Source organism: Mytilus edulis, chromosome 13 (genome assembly GCF_963676685.1).
Source record: "Mytilus edulis chromosome 13, xbMytEdul2.2, whole genome shotgun sequence".
NCBI lineage: Eukaryota > Metazoa > Mollusca > Bivalvia > Mytilida > Mytilidae > Mytilus > Mytilus edulis.
In genome coordinates, this window is record NC_092356.1 from 61,654,128 (window position 1) to 61,671,852 (window position 17,725).

Genomic DNA, 17,725 nt, shown 5'->3' on the forward strand with positions numbered 1-17,725 from the left:
TTTTACCCGAATGTGATCTACCTAATTTGGCTTATTACCAGGTTTTATCTATGATGAGCAACACGACGGGTGCCACATGTGGAGCAGGATTTGCTTACCCTTCCAGAGCACCTGAGATCATCCTGTATTTTTAATTGTTTTCGTGTCGCCAAGTCTTTAGTTTTCTATGTTGTGTTTTGTAAAATATTGTTTGTCTAATTGTCTTTTTTCTATTTTAACCATGGTGTTGTCAGTTTATTTTCGACTTATGATTTTGAATGTCTATTTGGTATCTTTGGCCTCTCTTTGATCTGATATAATAAAATTGAGAAAGGAAATGGGGAATGTGTCAAAGCGACAACAACCCGACCATAGAGCAGACAACAGCCGAAGGCCACCAATGTGTCTTCAATGTAGCGAGAAACTCCCGCACCCGTAAGCGTCCTTCAACTGGCCCCTTAAAAATATGTATACTAGTTCAGTGATAATGGACGTCATACTAAACTCCGAATTATACACAAGAAACTAAAATTAAATATCATACAAGACTAACAAAGGCCAGAGGCTCCTGACTTGGGACAGGTGCAAAATTGCGGCGGAGTTAAACATGTTTATGAGATCTCAACCCTCCCCCTATACCTCTAGCCAATGTAGAAAAGTAAAACTATATATTGAGGCAGAATGTAGACGAAGAAGACTCAGTTTCAAGCGTATCAACTGTTAAATCGTTATAGCATTAAAAATATGGCATTTGAATTAATTTTTTGAATTAACTTATAAGAACAAAAAAATACCCGACTTCGTGTATTGCCTTCGTCATCTGGGTAACTGTACAACGGGCGATAACTTAATTTTAGTTAAGATTTAAATTGATTATCACAAGCATAGTAGCGGGTGTTTTCTTCTTTTTGTCATACGCCTCATTTTTAAATTTATGCCTCAAATTTAATATAAGCAGTCCTCAGAGTACCACAGTTTGGGATAAACGAGACGATTTTAATTTTGAAATGATCAATTTCCACCATCTAAGCAGCAATATACCAACTTCACCTGCATATGAGATATACATTTCTCAACTGATTCGGTACACAAGATGTTACCGGTCTGCTCAAACTTGAGAACAAGTAACCAGTGTCTGAGTAGAAAGTTGATGAACAATTAAGGGTTATGCCAAAGAACATCTCCCTCTTTTCTAAAAAGTTATTAGGAAAACACAAAGATATTGATGATTAATCTTCCGTATCAACTTAAAAAATAATACATGATGGTCTTGAAGTATAGATTCTCGGAACTAACCGGTTGTTTATCGTCTTAATTACGTGTGATATTGCTATTTTATCTGTCTTTGCATTATATTAACCTTTACTGTTTAGTCCATTTTTGTAATATCCTCGTGGCGTGGTTCTATATTTATACATCCCCTCATTTGGGATATTGTTCTTTTGCAGTTTTTGGTATTCCTGTCTATCATTCGTTTGCTTATTTGTATTGTTTATATGCCATTTTGTGTTTCTAAGTTGACATGCTTTTATAGTAAATAAGCTTATAACACAATGTTAACTGCTGTACCCCAATGATTGACATTGTTACCTTCAATATCTGTTTGTTTCGTCACTACAAATGATGTTTTATGTGACTGTCATACAAGTGAGAGGTTAAGCTAGCTTTAAAACAAGGTTAAATCCATCCTTTTTCATAAGAAAATTCCAGTACCAAGGCCGTAATATAACATTTGTTTTTTATTCAGTAAGAGCACTAGGGTGTGAGCCTTTGATTTTGCCATTTTGATAAGAACTTCTCGTTTTGAATTTTTCTTTGGTGTTTGGTAGTTTTGGTATTTTACTTTCTGCCTAACATCTGTGAAAAATCGCAGATTTTATCGCAATTTTATGTGACATGATAAAGTTTTCGACGGTTTTACGTACATTCTATACATTTATTTTCAATTGAGTGTATATATCTCTAAAAGATTTATTTCTTATAAAATAATACATAAATAAATAATAAAAGACAACAGAGTATACCGCTGTTCAAAAGTCATATATCGAAATTGTTATAAAATCGCGGGATTATTCGCAACTTTCCCAGGCAAAGTTGACAAAAATATTATTTTTGTATGATTTATTCTTGAAAATTTTGCAATGAGGCTCTTCTAACACACATAGTTAAAATTCTCAAACTCGGCATATTAAACAGGATTTAGAACTCGTTGAACTGCATCTGAATATCAGAAGCTTTGCTTATGAAGCAATTATTCCTTTATAAAGGTATACCGGTACATACTCAATTGAAAATTACAAAAAAATTTAAATTTATAGAATGTACATAAAACCGAAAAAATCTGACATTGTAAACAGCAGTTACGAATTGTCTGTTTCCTTACAAAAAGACAAGATTTTGTTTTGCGCCAACTTGCTCAACGTAAAATATGAACACAGATTCAAGAAGTAGGATTTCTTTATTTAAATATAAACCACATTATGTAATTGTGATTATTTCATAACTTTACAAGTTGAAAAAAGAGTAATACAATGGATGCCTCATGTGGAGTGTGGAAGGATCTTCTTATCCTACTGGGGCACCTGATATCATTCAGGGGTTTGTTTCCTCATCTTTCCAATGTTGCATTTTGTGTACTGTAGTTTATCTTTTCGTTTTTCGTCTCGACTTTGCTAGTTAGTTTTCGACTTTGACTTTGAGTTTGAACATCTCTTATTGACCATTAGTGCTTACATTTGACTTTGAGAGCAGATCTTATAGGTCTATTTCATCTGGATTAATTTCATAGTAGGTCAATTTTTCGTCAGTTTACAAGAATCTACAGTATCTAAGTTTATATTGGGTTTTTTTTCACTCTGTTTTAATAATTTTTAAGATTTGTATTAAATTGAGAATGGAAATGGGCAATGTGTCAAGAGACAACAATCCGACCAATGAGTTGTCAATATAATGGAATTTGAAGCAGTTGTTATACATTCGTTTGATATGTTTGAGCTTTTGATTTTGCCATTTGATATTGGACTTCCCTGTTTTAATTTTCCTCAGAAAAGCTTTGGGATTTGTAATAGTCTTTTACTTTATCTGTAAACAATATTTCCGATTCTTACATGTATGAAGTCTTTAAGTTTGAGCGGTCACTGAATTAAGTTTTTATACATTTTTCGGATTTTCAAATAACTTGACAAAGAGATTCACTGAAGAAACGTCAATTGTTGAAATACGCATCTGGTTCAGAAAAAAAATGTACTGTTAATGTTATTATTGCCACTGGGTCATTACCTCTGTTAGTAAAGTGTTAGACCCCGAACGTATCACCATTTTTCTCGGAGTTCAGTATGTTTGTGAATTTACTTTTTAGTACCTTTCTCTCCTCTTCCTTCTCGTTAACATTCTGGTTTAGTACAGTTGTATAAGATCAGATATATTTTATTTCCAATTTGATAGATTCTACTATGGGTCGAAATCAGTACAATGATTGGCACATTAAACATTTACAATATAGATAATTATAGACCATCATGTTAAGTGTTCGTTGACAATGCACCAGAAGCAGCATCATATCCATTATGAAATAAGATTTTAAGAGCGAAGTCCGCTCCTCGTGGGTGATGCTGGCGGATAAATATACTTATTCAAATAGTAAAATCACAAAAATACTGAACTCCGAGGAAAATTCAAAAAGGAAAGTTCCTAATCAAATGGCAAAATCAAAAGCTCAAACACATCAAACGAATGGATAACAACTGTCATATTCCTGATGTGGTACAGAAAATGGTAGATTGAAACGGGTTTGATAGCTAGCTAAACCTCTCACTTGCATGACAGTCGAAATAAATTCCATTATATCGACAACGATGCGTGAAAAAAACAAACAGACATAATAGGTAATGCAGCATTCACCAAGGACAGAGGCTTGAAGGACATTCAACCAAGTAAACATAGATATTAAGATATTTTATCTCTCAGAAATTAAATGAATTATATTATTAAATGACTAGATGTTAGATGAAATGGGAATTAATATACTTAATAACGATAATTATTGTAACTATTGAGTTTATATTTCTGATCCTGCCTGGAATAAATATATATACATGATTTATACATAGAAATATACGTAGTTTAATGATTATTTGAACATTGATATCTAATTTCAATGTTGAAATGTTCTTAGAAATCAGAGTGTAATGTTTCGTGTATTAGTGTCATGTAGTAAACGTCTCAAGGGCCCTTAATTGGAACAACAAATATTCTTATTCAATTAAAGCAATCTGTATTATTTAAGCAATGCTGGATGAGAGACGAACACTCCACATGTCTCACTAACCTTTTATTATTTCACTGGTCTAGAGTAAAAGAAGGAGGCCGTAGTAGTGTGCAAAAATGGCCAATAAAACTTTGCCAAAATGGTAATTAGTGTGTTTCAAGTCAGAAAACCTATAAGAGGGTTTTTTTTTCATTATGATTTTATATTATTATATTGTCCTTCCAAGAAATTGGTGTAGATAGCAGGTCTTTAAGGTCTATTTCTTTTGGATTCATTTCATACTAGGTTCAATTTTTGTCAGTTTACAAGTGTGTACAATGTTTAGTGTGACGTCCGTTTTCACTGAACTACTAAACAACTTTATTTAGGGGCCAGCAACGGACCACCTCCGGTGCGGAATTTTCTATTTGTGTTGAAGACTCATTGGTGGCCTTCGCCTGTTATCTTCTCTTTGGTCGGGTTGTTATCTCTGTGACATATTCCCATTTTTCATTCTGAATTTTATACATTATCTTAGCTTGTATGTGTTATTTCACTCTGTTTTAATTAGTTGGGAATTGAATTAGTATTATTCAGTATTTTCGGTACTTACAGATAGATAGTTTTTTTAGTTTGAGCGGTAACTGAATTAAGTTTTAATATTTTTTTTCGGATTTTCAAATAACTTGACCCTGTACGAGGATCACTGAAGAAACGTTAATTGAAATACGCATCTGACTCAGAAAAAAAATGTACTGTTTATGTTATTATTACCATTGGGTCGATACCTCTGCTATTAAGGTGTTAGTCCCTAAAGTAAAGGTATCACAAGCCCAGTAGCCAGTAAAATACCAACAAAAGTACTGGAATAAAAAAGGATATTGTGAACACAGTATAAAAAACATTCAACATTTTGGAAATTACTTTGAATAAGGGAGCATATCTCCCTTAAACAAAGCCTTACCGGCTTTAACTATACTTTTTGGGCATTATGATTTATGAGATCTTTAATTTTGTATACAAGATTTTGGATTATCTAATGTTTTTGCCTCGAACATCACTGAATAGACATTTATTGTTAATTTCGTCATCTAGTCAAGAAAAAATGGAACTGTTAATGTTATGCAATAAAATTGTTTCGTGGACATAACATATATTACTTGACTAAAAAACTGTACTTATATGTTTAAACAATAACACATGTGTTCTCCGGGGAGGATCCAGTCATTTGTTAAAGGGGTTCCCAACCAAAGATAAAGCGGGGTCCAACTATATGTCCCTATTTAAATGCATTTATTTTTCAAACAAAAAATTGGTTCCAACCCCTGGAACCCCCATTCTGGATCCGCCACTGGTTCTTTTACAACAAACTAAGCCGACAAACAGTTCCGTCCTTCACGAGATCCAGAAACATTTTTATCTTTCATCGCTTTTCTTTTTCGGCGAACATCTATTGAAAGTTCTGCAACTATATCAAGGTCATGAAGATCCAAGTCGGATTCATTTTCAATAAAAGTTGACGAGGTCAAGGTCGTTTTACCACAAACTGTTTTGATACGCGTTTGATTTGTACTACTGTTAGATATAGAACATCTTAATCTGTTATATTGATGATTAGTTTTCTTATCATCTCCGAGTTTAAAGAACAAAAACGATTCTTGTTCTGAAACCAAAGTCCTATCACTTTTTGTCCATACTTCTGAACGTGACCTTTTTTGTTTTGAAGAATGTATTTGCGATTTTTGAATCGAGTCTTTATCTTTCGAGTGTATTTCCATCGTTGTCTTTTGCCTTTTCGAGGATGACGGCATACTAGACACTGAACTCTCTCGGTGAATGTCTACTGGAGTCAGAACTAATTCTTTTCTGGTTAAACCTACAGTACTATTTGCTTTTTGGGATTCTGATAATGGTTCAATTTCCTCTTTAATTGGGTTCATTTCTACTCTTCCTGGCGCACTTCCTTTCGTACTGCGTGATTTAACCGAACTCGTGCGACTCATGCGCGAGGTAGAATGTGTTTGTGACATATTCGTTGAAGAAACTCCGTCATCACTTTCGTCATAAGATGACGTCTTACCCGCTACCTTACTCAAGGAATCACAATAAAATTTATAAATTTCAAAACGCATGATTCTGTTCATGAATGCGTATATTAATGGATCTACAGCCGTATTAAAGAAGATCATAACAATGGTAAAGCTACCAAGATCGTAGGTTATACTCAGACCTACAAGTCTATAAACTGCGCATACCATATACGGCACCCAACATATTGCGTATGAACATGCTATAAATAGAATCGTACGCATAGCTTTACATTCCATACTTTTATAACTAACTTTTTTAACCTGTGTTGACAACTCGACACTTTCTGATGAGTCACTAGGCGCGTCTCTTGTCCCCACTGTAGTAGATATGGAGGGGAATACTCGATGGTTTCGTTTGGTATGGTTCATTGCCGCGTGGAATATAGTCAGGTAACACCATGATTGAATGAGCAACGGAAATATAAAACAAATGCTCAAAAACAATACTGAGAATTCAAGTGAACAATTCCAATCCAATGTGCAAGTATTTTCATCAGGAGAATAACTGTATGCACTGAGGCCGGCAAGCGGAGGAATACTGATAGCTACACTCGTTGCCCAGGAAACAGCAATAGCAATGTGACCTCTCTTTATAGTGAACACATACGGGTATCTGAGAGAGTTTATGATGGCATAGTTCCTGTCAACTGCTATAATAGTCAGAGAAAATTGTGTTTCTGCAATGCAGAATGTTAAGATAAAACCCTCAATGTGGCACCAAATGTCATTAAAGATCCACTTGGATGAGAATATGGACGCAAGACTAAACGGCAAGACAATGACACATATAGCTAAAAAAGAAAATTGATTTTAATAGAAAAATTTAATAATGAAAATTCAAATTCGTGAGAACAGATTATATGATAATTTATTTCATGCAAGGGAGTAAACGATGATTGTTGTTATAGAGAATACTTCTCTTCAAAACTTTGTCGCTACAGTGTATGAAACATATCAGAACGAATGCGTATGAGCTTAACAATACCGAGTTAAACATATCAGGTTGGGAACGAATGCGCATGAGCTTAACATACCGAGTTAAACATATCAGGTTGAGAACGAATGCGTATGAGCTTAACATACCGAGTTAAACATATCAGGTTGAGAACGAATGCGTATGAGCTTAACATACCGAGTTAAACATATCAGGTTGAGAACGAATGCGTATGAGCTTAACATACCGAGTTAAACCTATCAGGTTCAGAACGAATGCGTATGAGCTTAACATACCGAGTTAAACATATCAGGTTGAGAACGAATGCGTATGAGCTTAACATACCGAGTTATAACATATCAGGTTGAGAACGAATGCGTATGAGCTTAACATACCGAGTTATAACATATCAGGTTGAGAACGAATGCGTATGAGCTTAACATACCGAGTTATAACATATCAGATGAGAACGAATGAGTTACACATAAACATACAGCGTTGACAACGTATCATGTGCTAGAAATATAGATTCCACAACTGCAACAAGTGTATTACGATATTTCTCCACTCGAGACAGTTAAATTTTGATATTTAAAGAGCGAGGCTTGCCGAGCTTTTCAAATAAATAAAATTTAACTGTTGAGAGTGGAGAAATGTCGCAATACACGAGTTACAGTGGTGGAATCTGTTTCTCTCATGATTTTTATCCTTCCTTTTCAAAGATTTGAGTAAAGTTGTGTACTTTTGATGTGACGTCATCAGACATGGTCGCCTTTTTCATGACGTCACAATAAGAAAATTCAGAAGAAAACAAGAAAATTTAACGTCACAATTAAATTTTAACCAATCATTTGCCGAGAACAGATTTTTCACTAGTCAGGAGAAATATTTTTCTCACACCGGTCAGAAAATGTGAAAATAGCCCAAAAATTAGAGAAAACATACCGGGTTGACAAAATATAAGATTGAGAACAAATGTGTTACACATAAACATACAGAATGGACAACGTATCATGTGTTAGAATTAAACTTACCGGGTTGACAACATATAAGATTGAGAACGAATGTGTTACACATAAACATACGGCATTGACAACGTATCATGTATTAGACCTTTTCAACAACTCTCGACACCGACTACTGACACCTACAGTTTACAGGGAAAATAGAGGGGTCGTATCAAAGATAAAATCGTTCATATATAACATACATGTTACATGAATATAGTATCAAAAAGAAAAACACGAATATTTTGCACATAGCTTTTGTGGATTTTCTGTGTTGTCTCCTTTCATTCTTGTTTTAGAAGTTCAAAAAAAGTATAAAGCATCTCACTTTCAAATCTTAAAAAAGGATATATTCTTTTTTCGGTAGAATTTTATTACGATATCATTTATCTCTTTGCTTAGTCGGAGCCGTTCAGATTTCGCGGCTTGATACTGATTTTCTGACAGTATTGAACGTCACATGGTACTTCTAGATAATTTAGGTGTTGCTTTATTCGTGCCATATCCATTGACGGTACTTGCCATTTTCTCATTTTTGTCAAAATCAGTTTTGTGATTTGAAATAAAAAAAATATAATCAAATTATAAAATAAAACATTTGTCTTTCTATATGGTGTGTAAATATTGTAACTGAATAAACAACTAAGTTGAACGTAGCAAGGGTGAAGGTAAAAAAAACTACTTTCTATAAAGTGCAACGTGTCGGCATCCGATTAAAAAAAACAGACTGTGTATAGTGATGTCAAACGACATAAAATAATTATCTGTTTACATATTTACATTTTTTTTTCATTTTACTAACCTAAAGTAACTTGATTCTCACTTTCTAAAACTTTAGAATAGAATAATGAAGATTTCCCTTTTATTCGTTCGTGATGGTCTGGATGGGGGTCTCTTAATTATGTATTCTCTTATTTTCTAAGTACTTTTCTATATTTTTCTTTTATTTTGTTCATTATTCTCTGTTCAGTTTTCTATGTTAACAACTATTCTCTAATCCTTTTCATAATTTAGCAACCAAGTTTGCTCTATTATTTTGGGGAGGAGTCTCTATTTTTGGGCCAGGATTCTGTACTTTTGATACATTTTATTGTAGTCATTCTGTAAACCCCATCCAGACTCTTATTCACACTCAATTCAAAAATTCAACCAAAGATGTATATTAGTAAATGGTTTATAACCAAACACCAACGTTGTGGCAATTGAATATAAGTAAACATGTTTTTATTACCTTTCAATTCAATAACTGGTCAATAGTATTTACAACCATTACTACTTTTGAGACGGCCATTTACATTTTACCTGTCGTAGTCGTTGTCAACTGTAGGTGTAGACAATTGTTGAAAAGGTCTTTTAGAGATAAACTTACCGAGTTGACAACATATAAGATTGAGAACGAATGTGTTAGACACACTTAGTAGCTGAGTCTTTTTATAGAATACCAAACATACTGTTCCATTCATCACCATGGAGACAATAAATATTATTCCAAGAGAAAGGGCTTTCAGTGACAGTCCTACAGAATGCACGTCTTCCCCACATTGTATAGAGGTTGGATCCGAGTTGTTACAATTTGTTTCAGTATCTGTCATTAAATGGCGAAGAATCATTACAGTTGTCTAGAAGTACTAGGATACACTGGAATTTGATTGTATCTAACGATATGTTTAATAAACAAAGCGTAGTAGTCCGTGAAAAACAAGCTAGTGGCAACGTTCTCTATTTGTCGTCAAAACGTGAAACAGAACAATTCTTGCACTTAACATCCTTGAATATAATAAATTGGCCAAGACTTATATAGAACGTCCAATGTAGTCCTTAAACGGTCAACAAAAGCACTTAATATTACCACCGTGATATCAAACGGCAGACAATGGAACTTGTGACTCTTATCTATTCCACATTGTCATGAAGTCGCGGAGAATATAACAACTTATAATGTTGCACTTTGTAATATTGTCATCAAATGACAAAGAATATCACAATTTTTGATGTTTCGCTTTTCTACCTTGTTATCAATAGGCAGCAACAAAAAGTGTAGATTTTTTTCCAGGATTGTTGTCAAATTTAAATAAACGTACTGAATGGCTGCACTTGTCGTAAAAGGTTGTTATAAGACATATGTGAATTAGATAAGGAATTGTATCCGTGTCTCATTTTCCGTCATTTTTAAATAAAGATTTTGTTATTCTGTATATTTTTCATCTCCGTCATTTTGTAAAGATATTTCATTATTCTGTATAGTTTCTATCTTCGCCATGTTTTATAGAGATTTTAAAATTCTGTCAAGTCTGTATATTTTATATTGTTTGAAATATATTCCATAGTATTAGTAATGAAACTATCACATATAAATAAAATATGAACTTTATTGGACTGGTAACTCTATAAGGACGTCGGGTCGCCCACGATGCTTTTCATTTACTGAAAATTGATACTATTAAAACAAATAACTACATCTTAATGAAAAATTTCTAGCGCTACAATTTCATGATCATTCTGGAATCAATTAAACTAAATACTGATGAATCTGTTTATTATCCCGTAATTATTATTTCCTGAATTTTAATTGAATATCCTTTATTGTAATTATTGGACTGAATTGTCTCTCCACTCTGTAGAACATGTACGAATTAACTAATGAAGTCCTTTCACACAAGCTTTTCTCTTTTTCACCTTGAGGTTATTCATGTTATTCTGTACAAATGTGTTCACCATTTAGAACCTTATTATCGCTGATAACTGGAGACACCTGTTAGCTTCCGTTAATCTGTCTTTTGTTCACCGTTATATTACCTGCAAATGGAATGAAATATATAAAGTCGATTGTATCCTCGTGTATGACAGAAATTTGACCGAAGATTTCAAAGGAGTCGGATTTAGCGATGAAATAATAGTTGTTTAAGTCAAGTGTCATTTGGTGACGAATTTGTTGGATTAATCGATTGAGTTCTTATCAGTTAATCGAACGTCTTTAGCATCATCAGTCTTGGAGCTTTATATAAGACCCTTTCTCAGATGTTTTATTAGTTTTATATTAAAATGGACAAAGTCATTCCCACTTATTTAGAATCATTAAACGTCTGACATAATAAAATCACGATATAAACTACTGTTAGTCGCTGTGAGCACCAATTATTAATAGTTTCCTACCAAATACATATATTTATTTATTACTAACAATGAGTGATATTTTCCATACATTAAGTCTTGTGATCTTGCACTTTGTCGTTGATGTGTTGCATTGCACACGACCATGCTTTCTCCGGACTGTGTATAACTTCTCTTTACTTCATCCATTATATATGTATTCATTGAAATTTGAAATCAGAAAAAAAAAACGTCACATGAAATAAAGGCACAATATATTTTTTAGTTAATTTAATATTTTAAATGTTTAGATATATAAATACATAATTCAAGAGTCTATCCTAAATTGAGGTAAATGATATGACCCTCCAAATACCGTTTCGATTCCTTATATCACTGAAGAGACATTGATTGTCGAAATTTGGATATGGTGTACAAATTTGTGCACCTCATGTTTGCGGTATACCATCTTTCTCGCAAGTTTATTGTTTTCTATTTGGTAATAAATTAATAATATTAAGATCTAGGGATCCGTTTATTTGACAATTGCTAATGGCAGTCACAAGGGTTTAAGAACATCGGTTGTTCGACCTGCTAGTCAAATGCGTTTTGTTAAAATATACTTTTCACGTTTTTGATCTTTTGGAAAATGTTGTTTGCGCTGTATTAAGACCCCTCTACCAAGGTACGATAAGGCCCGTTTTAGGCCCCCCTATGTTATCATTTTTCAAATTTTGTTTCGAAATCTACTTTTTACGTTAAACTATTCCCTTAGGTTTGAGGATTCTTTAAATGAACTTGAAAACCATTCATTTCAGAAAATGGGTGAGATTAGGGGGTTAAAAGGGCATCAAAACCGCCAAAAGAAGGAAAAACTACGATTTTTGGTCATTGTTTCTTAAAATTTAACAGTGTGCGCCTACGTGACCCGGAGAAAATAATGGCGATAAACTCATTCGCCCCTAAGAGATTTCTGGAAAATCAGGCATTTCCGAAAATTTGCAATCATATGCAAATTATATGCAAATTAGCAGACTCTTGATGCTGTAACTACTGCTCATCTATTAAACTATGTATTGCAATTTCGGGGCGGATGGCATGAGTGGGGGGTGGGGTGGGAGGTGGAAGATTTTCTCGTGGGTTTGAACCCACCCCCACTGAAAAATGGTCATTTCCCGTCTATTTTCCGATTTTAAAACGACCTTGAGAGGTGAACATTAACCAGACTGTGTTTCTTTGTCATTCAAGTATTACCCTATAGTTACAGCAGTCCATGCATGCTAACTGGGAGTATATGGGACTTAAGTGTCTTGCTGGCGAATTATTATCGTCAAGTCAGGTCTGCCTAAATGTCCGTTTTTACGGATTTTTGACAAAACGGTGACCTAGATTTTACAGACTAGATTCCTATTGGCCATATTATACCTCTTTGTGTTCCTATACCACCTATGCATGCATTTACGATAATAGTTTATACCTACAATGACTACCAGTTAAGTAGTGGCCATCAAAAGATGCCCACCCCCACCTGATTTTGGCTACTTTTCACGTTTTTCCGATTTTGAACTCTTAAACGGCTTTCAACGTGCCATATTTTCATAAACAGACTTCTGAGAAGAGTTAATGGACCATGAACTGCTTGGTTGAAGTCCCTGCTATCATGACAGTTCAGGTTGGGCAGTTCAAAAAAGGTATGGAGGGTCATACGGGCCATCAAAGAATGGTTGTCGCTATGACGCATATAGGCGTCATTGGGGGTTAATGGGTTAAGTCGGCAAAAACAGTTCTTATGACATAATAAGTAACTTTCCAAAACCGAATTAGAACTAGAGGCTCTAAAGAGCCTGTGTCGCTCACCTTGGTATATGTGAATATTAAACTAAGGAAGCAGATGGATTCATGACAAAATTGTGTTTAGGTGTTGGTGATGTGTTTGTACATCTTACTTTACTGAACATTCTTGCTCCTTACAATTATCTCTATCTATAATGATCTTGGCCCAGTAGTTTCAGGGGAAAATGTTAGTAAAAATTTACAAATTTTATGAAAATTGTTAAAAATTGACTATAAAGGACAATAACTCCTTAGGGGGTCAACTGACCATTTTTGTCATGTTTGACTTATCTTTAGGTCTTACTTTGCTGTACATTATTGCTGTTTACAGTTTATCTCTATCTATAATAATATTCAAGATAATAACAAAAAACGTCAAAATTTTCTTAAAATTACCAATTATGGGGCAGCAACCCAACAACCGGTTGTCGGATCCATCTGAAAATTTCAGGGCAGATAGATCTTGACATGATAAACAATTTCACTCCGTCAGATTTGCTCTAAATGCTTTGATTTTTGAGTTATAAGCCAAAAACTGCATTTTACCCCTATGTCCTATATTTAGCCATGGCAGCCATCTTGGTTGGATGGCCGGGTCACCGGACACATTTTTTAAACTACATACCCCAAAGATGATTGTGGCCAAGTTTGGATTAATTTAGCCCAGTAGTTTCAGAGGAGAAGATTTTTGTAAAAGATCACTAAGATTTACGAAAAATGGTTAAAAATTGACTATAAAGGGCAATAACTCCTTAAGGGGTCAACTGACCATTTCGGTCATGTTGACTTATTTGTAAATCTAACTTTGCTGAACATTATTGCTGTTTACAGTTTATCTCTATCTATAATAATATTCAAGATAATAACCAAAAACAGCAAAATTTCCATAAAATTACCAATTCAGGGGCAGCAACCCATCAACGGGTTGTCCGATTCATCTGAAAATTTCTGGGCAGATAGATCTTGACCTGATAAACAATTTTACCCCATGTCAGATTTGCTCTAAATGCTTTGATTTTTGAGTTATAAGCCAGGTGAGCTAAAAATGAGAATATAAGGGGGGGGGGGGGGCAAAAACAGGCCTTTTTGTACCTTGGCCTTTGATTTGCATGCACACATATAAAATTGCGGTTTTTATCCAAGGCTATCATAGGTTTGAACGTTGTTTTCAATTTAGACTTGTATAATATACAGGTAGGAAACTACTAACATTGGTGCGTCATATTTTTTTTCTGACATAATTATAACTTTTGCTCTAAATTAACATGTACGGTTCTGATCATAGGAAAGAAAAACAAATATAATATAAATGAACAACAAACGACATGCACTGAATAACAAACTCCTGAATTGGGACCGGCAGATAAAGCCGAGAATGTTGCGAGGGTTAAACATATTTTCAGGAGCCAAACTCTCCACCTTCACGGAGACAGTGGTGTAAAGCAAAATATAAAAACCAGTCTTAAAAAGCGCTTTCCTTATTTATATAATATAATGAGAAAATTTTAACAAAAATGATAACCAAATTACCTGATATATTCCAGACAATACTGCTTACCCCAAGTACACAAAAATCCATTCAATACTGATTTCACAACAATTAATTTGAAAAAAACCAACCTTAGTTTTATATGAAATAGATAGCAAAAAATTAAAGGTGAAGAAAATTGTTGAATAACGCTGCATTCAATTTGATCATCCCCCCTTTTTTTTGGAAAATTTGTAAAACAAAATTAGGACATAATTGTATAATGTTTAAAAATCTGTTTAGCATACGATCATCATGTATAGACAATTTGCATTCCAAAAACTAAATAAACATGTAGTAGTGATGTAGTTTATTTTTATTTCTTTATTTTATTTTTCATTTTTTATTATTTTTTATGTATTAGAGATACACAATATTTTCAAACAGCATCTAGTATGGGGAAGTAAAGTTATTTGAAAATTATATTTAATGTAATAAATCTTTAAAATTTATGTATAAGTAATATTATATATAACAGTTCGAAAAATAATAACTTACTAAATAACACATTTATATAAAGACAGTATTGTAAGGATTACCTTTCAAGTAGACAAATCCTGAAAGTTCATCTGGTGAGCTTCGTCGTAGAGAAGATAAGATAAACTATAGCTACCAACATACTTTCACTGAAATGCCATTGATTTTGCAAAATGTTTGCCTTTCCGTTGACAGATTATTATATTATATTTAGATTTTTATCAGTAGTGTTAGCGACAAAATCAACAGTTCTATTATAGATATTAATATAAGAGAAAAATATTGCAACTTCATAGGCCTACACAAGCATTATATTGACCAATCAGATAAGATTACATTTAATTAATTAACCCATTAACCTTAAAAAATTAATATCAAAATATTCTTCCCTTTTTGATAAGGATTAACGAATGTAAGGCTGTTTAACGCTGTATAATGTCCAGTGGCAAATTAAATGCAAAATCAATACCAGAACATGTTAATGAGATATGCATTTGAACCCTGCTTTGTACAAGACTTACATGCCGAGTCTGATTTTAAATGTGCTACAACAAACAAATGCAAGTTTTTAACGATCTTGACTGGCTATACAGCCCTTGCACGGTCGGTATTTAAATGCTAGTTCACAAGGTAACAATCATCAGCAAAGCCTATTCTCTTATCTCGACATCTTATCCTGACTCCGAGCCGACCAGTGTTTTGCTCTTAATGCCATGTGCAGCAAATACCAATTTTAAAGTCTATGGTTTAACTAGGCCGAGTTCAAACCCACGACTCGCGAACTTGAAATGAGCACGCTTCCATGATGCCACTGAGGTTTTCTATAAATAAGGAGATGTGGTATGATTTCCAACGAGACAACTATCCAGTTAAGTAGATATTTACGAGTATTTACGACAACGCAATATGACTGTGAGCGCTATACAATTCCATAACACGGGACAGTGATGTCACACCATAACATAAATAAGAAATTTATGCAATGACGAAAGATAAAAATATCACCATTTGTGTCAATAACTGGACAACTATTGATATTTTGCTATATACTATTGATTTGGGCTTTCCTTAATGTTGAAGGCCGTACAGTGACCTTCAATTGTCAATGTCTGTCTTTTTGGTCTCTTGTGGAGAGTTACTCATTGGCAACCATACCACCTCTTCTTATTTTTATTAATAAGAAAACATTCAATTTGTCGTTACATTCGAATTGCTGAAACATACACCATTATCTTCCGAAAGAGAAAATCGATATTTTAATCAGCCCTTATCATTTCATCAGATTTCTAGAAGAAGGTTTTGCTTACATCAACGTTATTGAATTCTGTGTTTGGTGGAAAGTTGTCATGAACGTTATTCTGTGTTTGGTGGATAGTTGTCTCATTGGAAATCATACTATATACTATTTAACCTAATATTCATACAGTATGGGTTTTGTTCATTATTTATATCGGTTTTAGTTTGTAACCCGCATTTGTTTTCTCTCAATCGATTTTTGACTTTCGAACAGCGATATACTACTATCGCCTTTATTTAACATGGAGCCCTATAGTTTCATTACATCCTCATCTTCTGTCTTTTTGCAGATACAGTTGTCTCATTGCCAACCATACCACATTATTCATACTACGCTGATACTAGTAAATGGTAATGATTTTATCGTTTATTATAGTGGATCACACAGTTTTGAAAGTAAAAGAGTTGATAGTTAATTCTTATTAACATTTTTGACGTATTTACGTCATCCCCATCCTAATTGTTGACTTTTTCGTAGGTTGGTCCAAAGACAAAATTTGTGCAATAAATCTTTCGACTGAATTAATCGTTGAAAGATTTAATATATATTTACGATAAACGTCAACTGGACAGTAATCAAATAAAAAAATTAAAAAACCAACACACAGTCGTCAACGTATAGTTCTTATTTTTTTTACTTCTTACGAAAAAGGTATTATTGTGGGTCAGTTTAAACACCAATTAAATGATTTGAAAATGTGTTTCCTCCTTTTTTTATTACTCTTTAAAAATAGTAGATAAGGAATTGATAGTTTTCCCAGTCGTAATCTCTTTCATACTTAAATTGTTTATTTGAGTCTTTGAATTGGCCTGGTACATAAAGATATGTTTGGTTAAAACTAAAATACTCCATTTGCTAACTTATAAAACATAAACTTAAAAAAATTTCTTATAATCCTTTTGTTTTCTTATTTCATTGAACGCTGAACGCGAAGTGAAAATAAACAGTTTTAACGTGGAACCGCTTTGTGTTCTTGTTTACATTGGTTACAAAAAGTAGTTTCGTGAACGTCGTCTATTGAAAATTGTAATACAACATCGTTTGTAACGTTCATTTTGATTGGATAACGTCACCAATTTTCATGGCATCTATTCACATTTGACGCTATGAAAACGTACGCACAATCGCAGACGATGTATGACATATTTTAAATATGAGTCTTATGTAGACGAAACGCGCGTCTGGCGTATTACATTATAATCCTGGTACCTTTGATAACTTTTTACACCACTGGGTCGATACCA

The 17,725-nt window shown here is 33.6% G+C and overlaps 1 protein-coding gene across 2 annotated transcripts; it reads right to left on the reverse strand.

The window, feature by feature from the left end:
* Window positions 1-4,038: 4,038 nt before the first annotated feature.
* LOC139500646 (histamine H2 receptor-like) lies at window positions 4,039-15,462 on the reverse strand. Of its 2 annotated transcripts, none has more exons than XM_071289403.1 (3): window positions 15,247-15,462; window positions 9,626-11,052; window positions 4,039-7,106 (listed from the first exon to the last, which is right to left on the reverse strand). In XM_071289403.1, exons 2-3 carry the CDS (start codon window positions 9,864-9,866, stop codon window positions 5,596-5,598), a joined length of 1,752 nt encoding a protein of 583 aa, XP_071145504.1. In that variant the 5' UTR covers window positions 9,867-11,052; window positions 15,247-15,462; the 3' UTR covers window positions 4,039-5,595. The 2 variants fall into 2 exon arrangements, with proteins under 2 accessions (XP_071145504.1, XP_071145503.1); XM_071289402.1 differs by lacking the exon at window positions 15,247-15,462 and adding an exon at window positions 11,459-12,282.
* Window positions 15,463-17,725: the final 2,263 nt, after the last annotated feature.

Excerpts from the sequence above, each read along its gene's own strand:
- LOC139500646 (XM_071289403.1), bottom strand. The coding sequence starts at position 9,866 with ATGATTCTTCGCCATTTAATGACAGATACTGAAACAAATTGTAACAAC. Across the intron at positions 7,107-9,625 it reads TCTTATATGTTGTCAACTCG|CTATATGTGTCATTGTCTTG; the intron begins GTAAGTTTATCT and ends TTTCTTTTTTAG.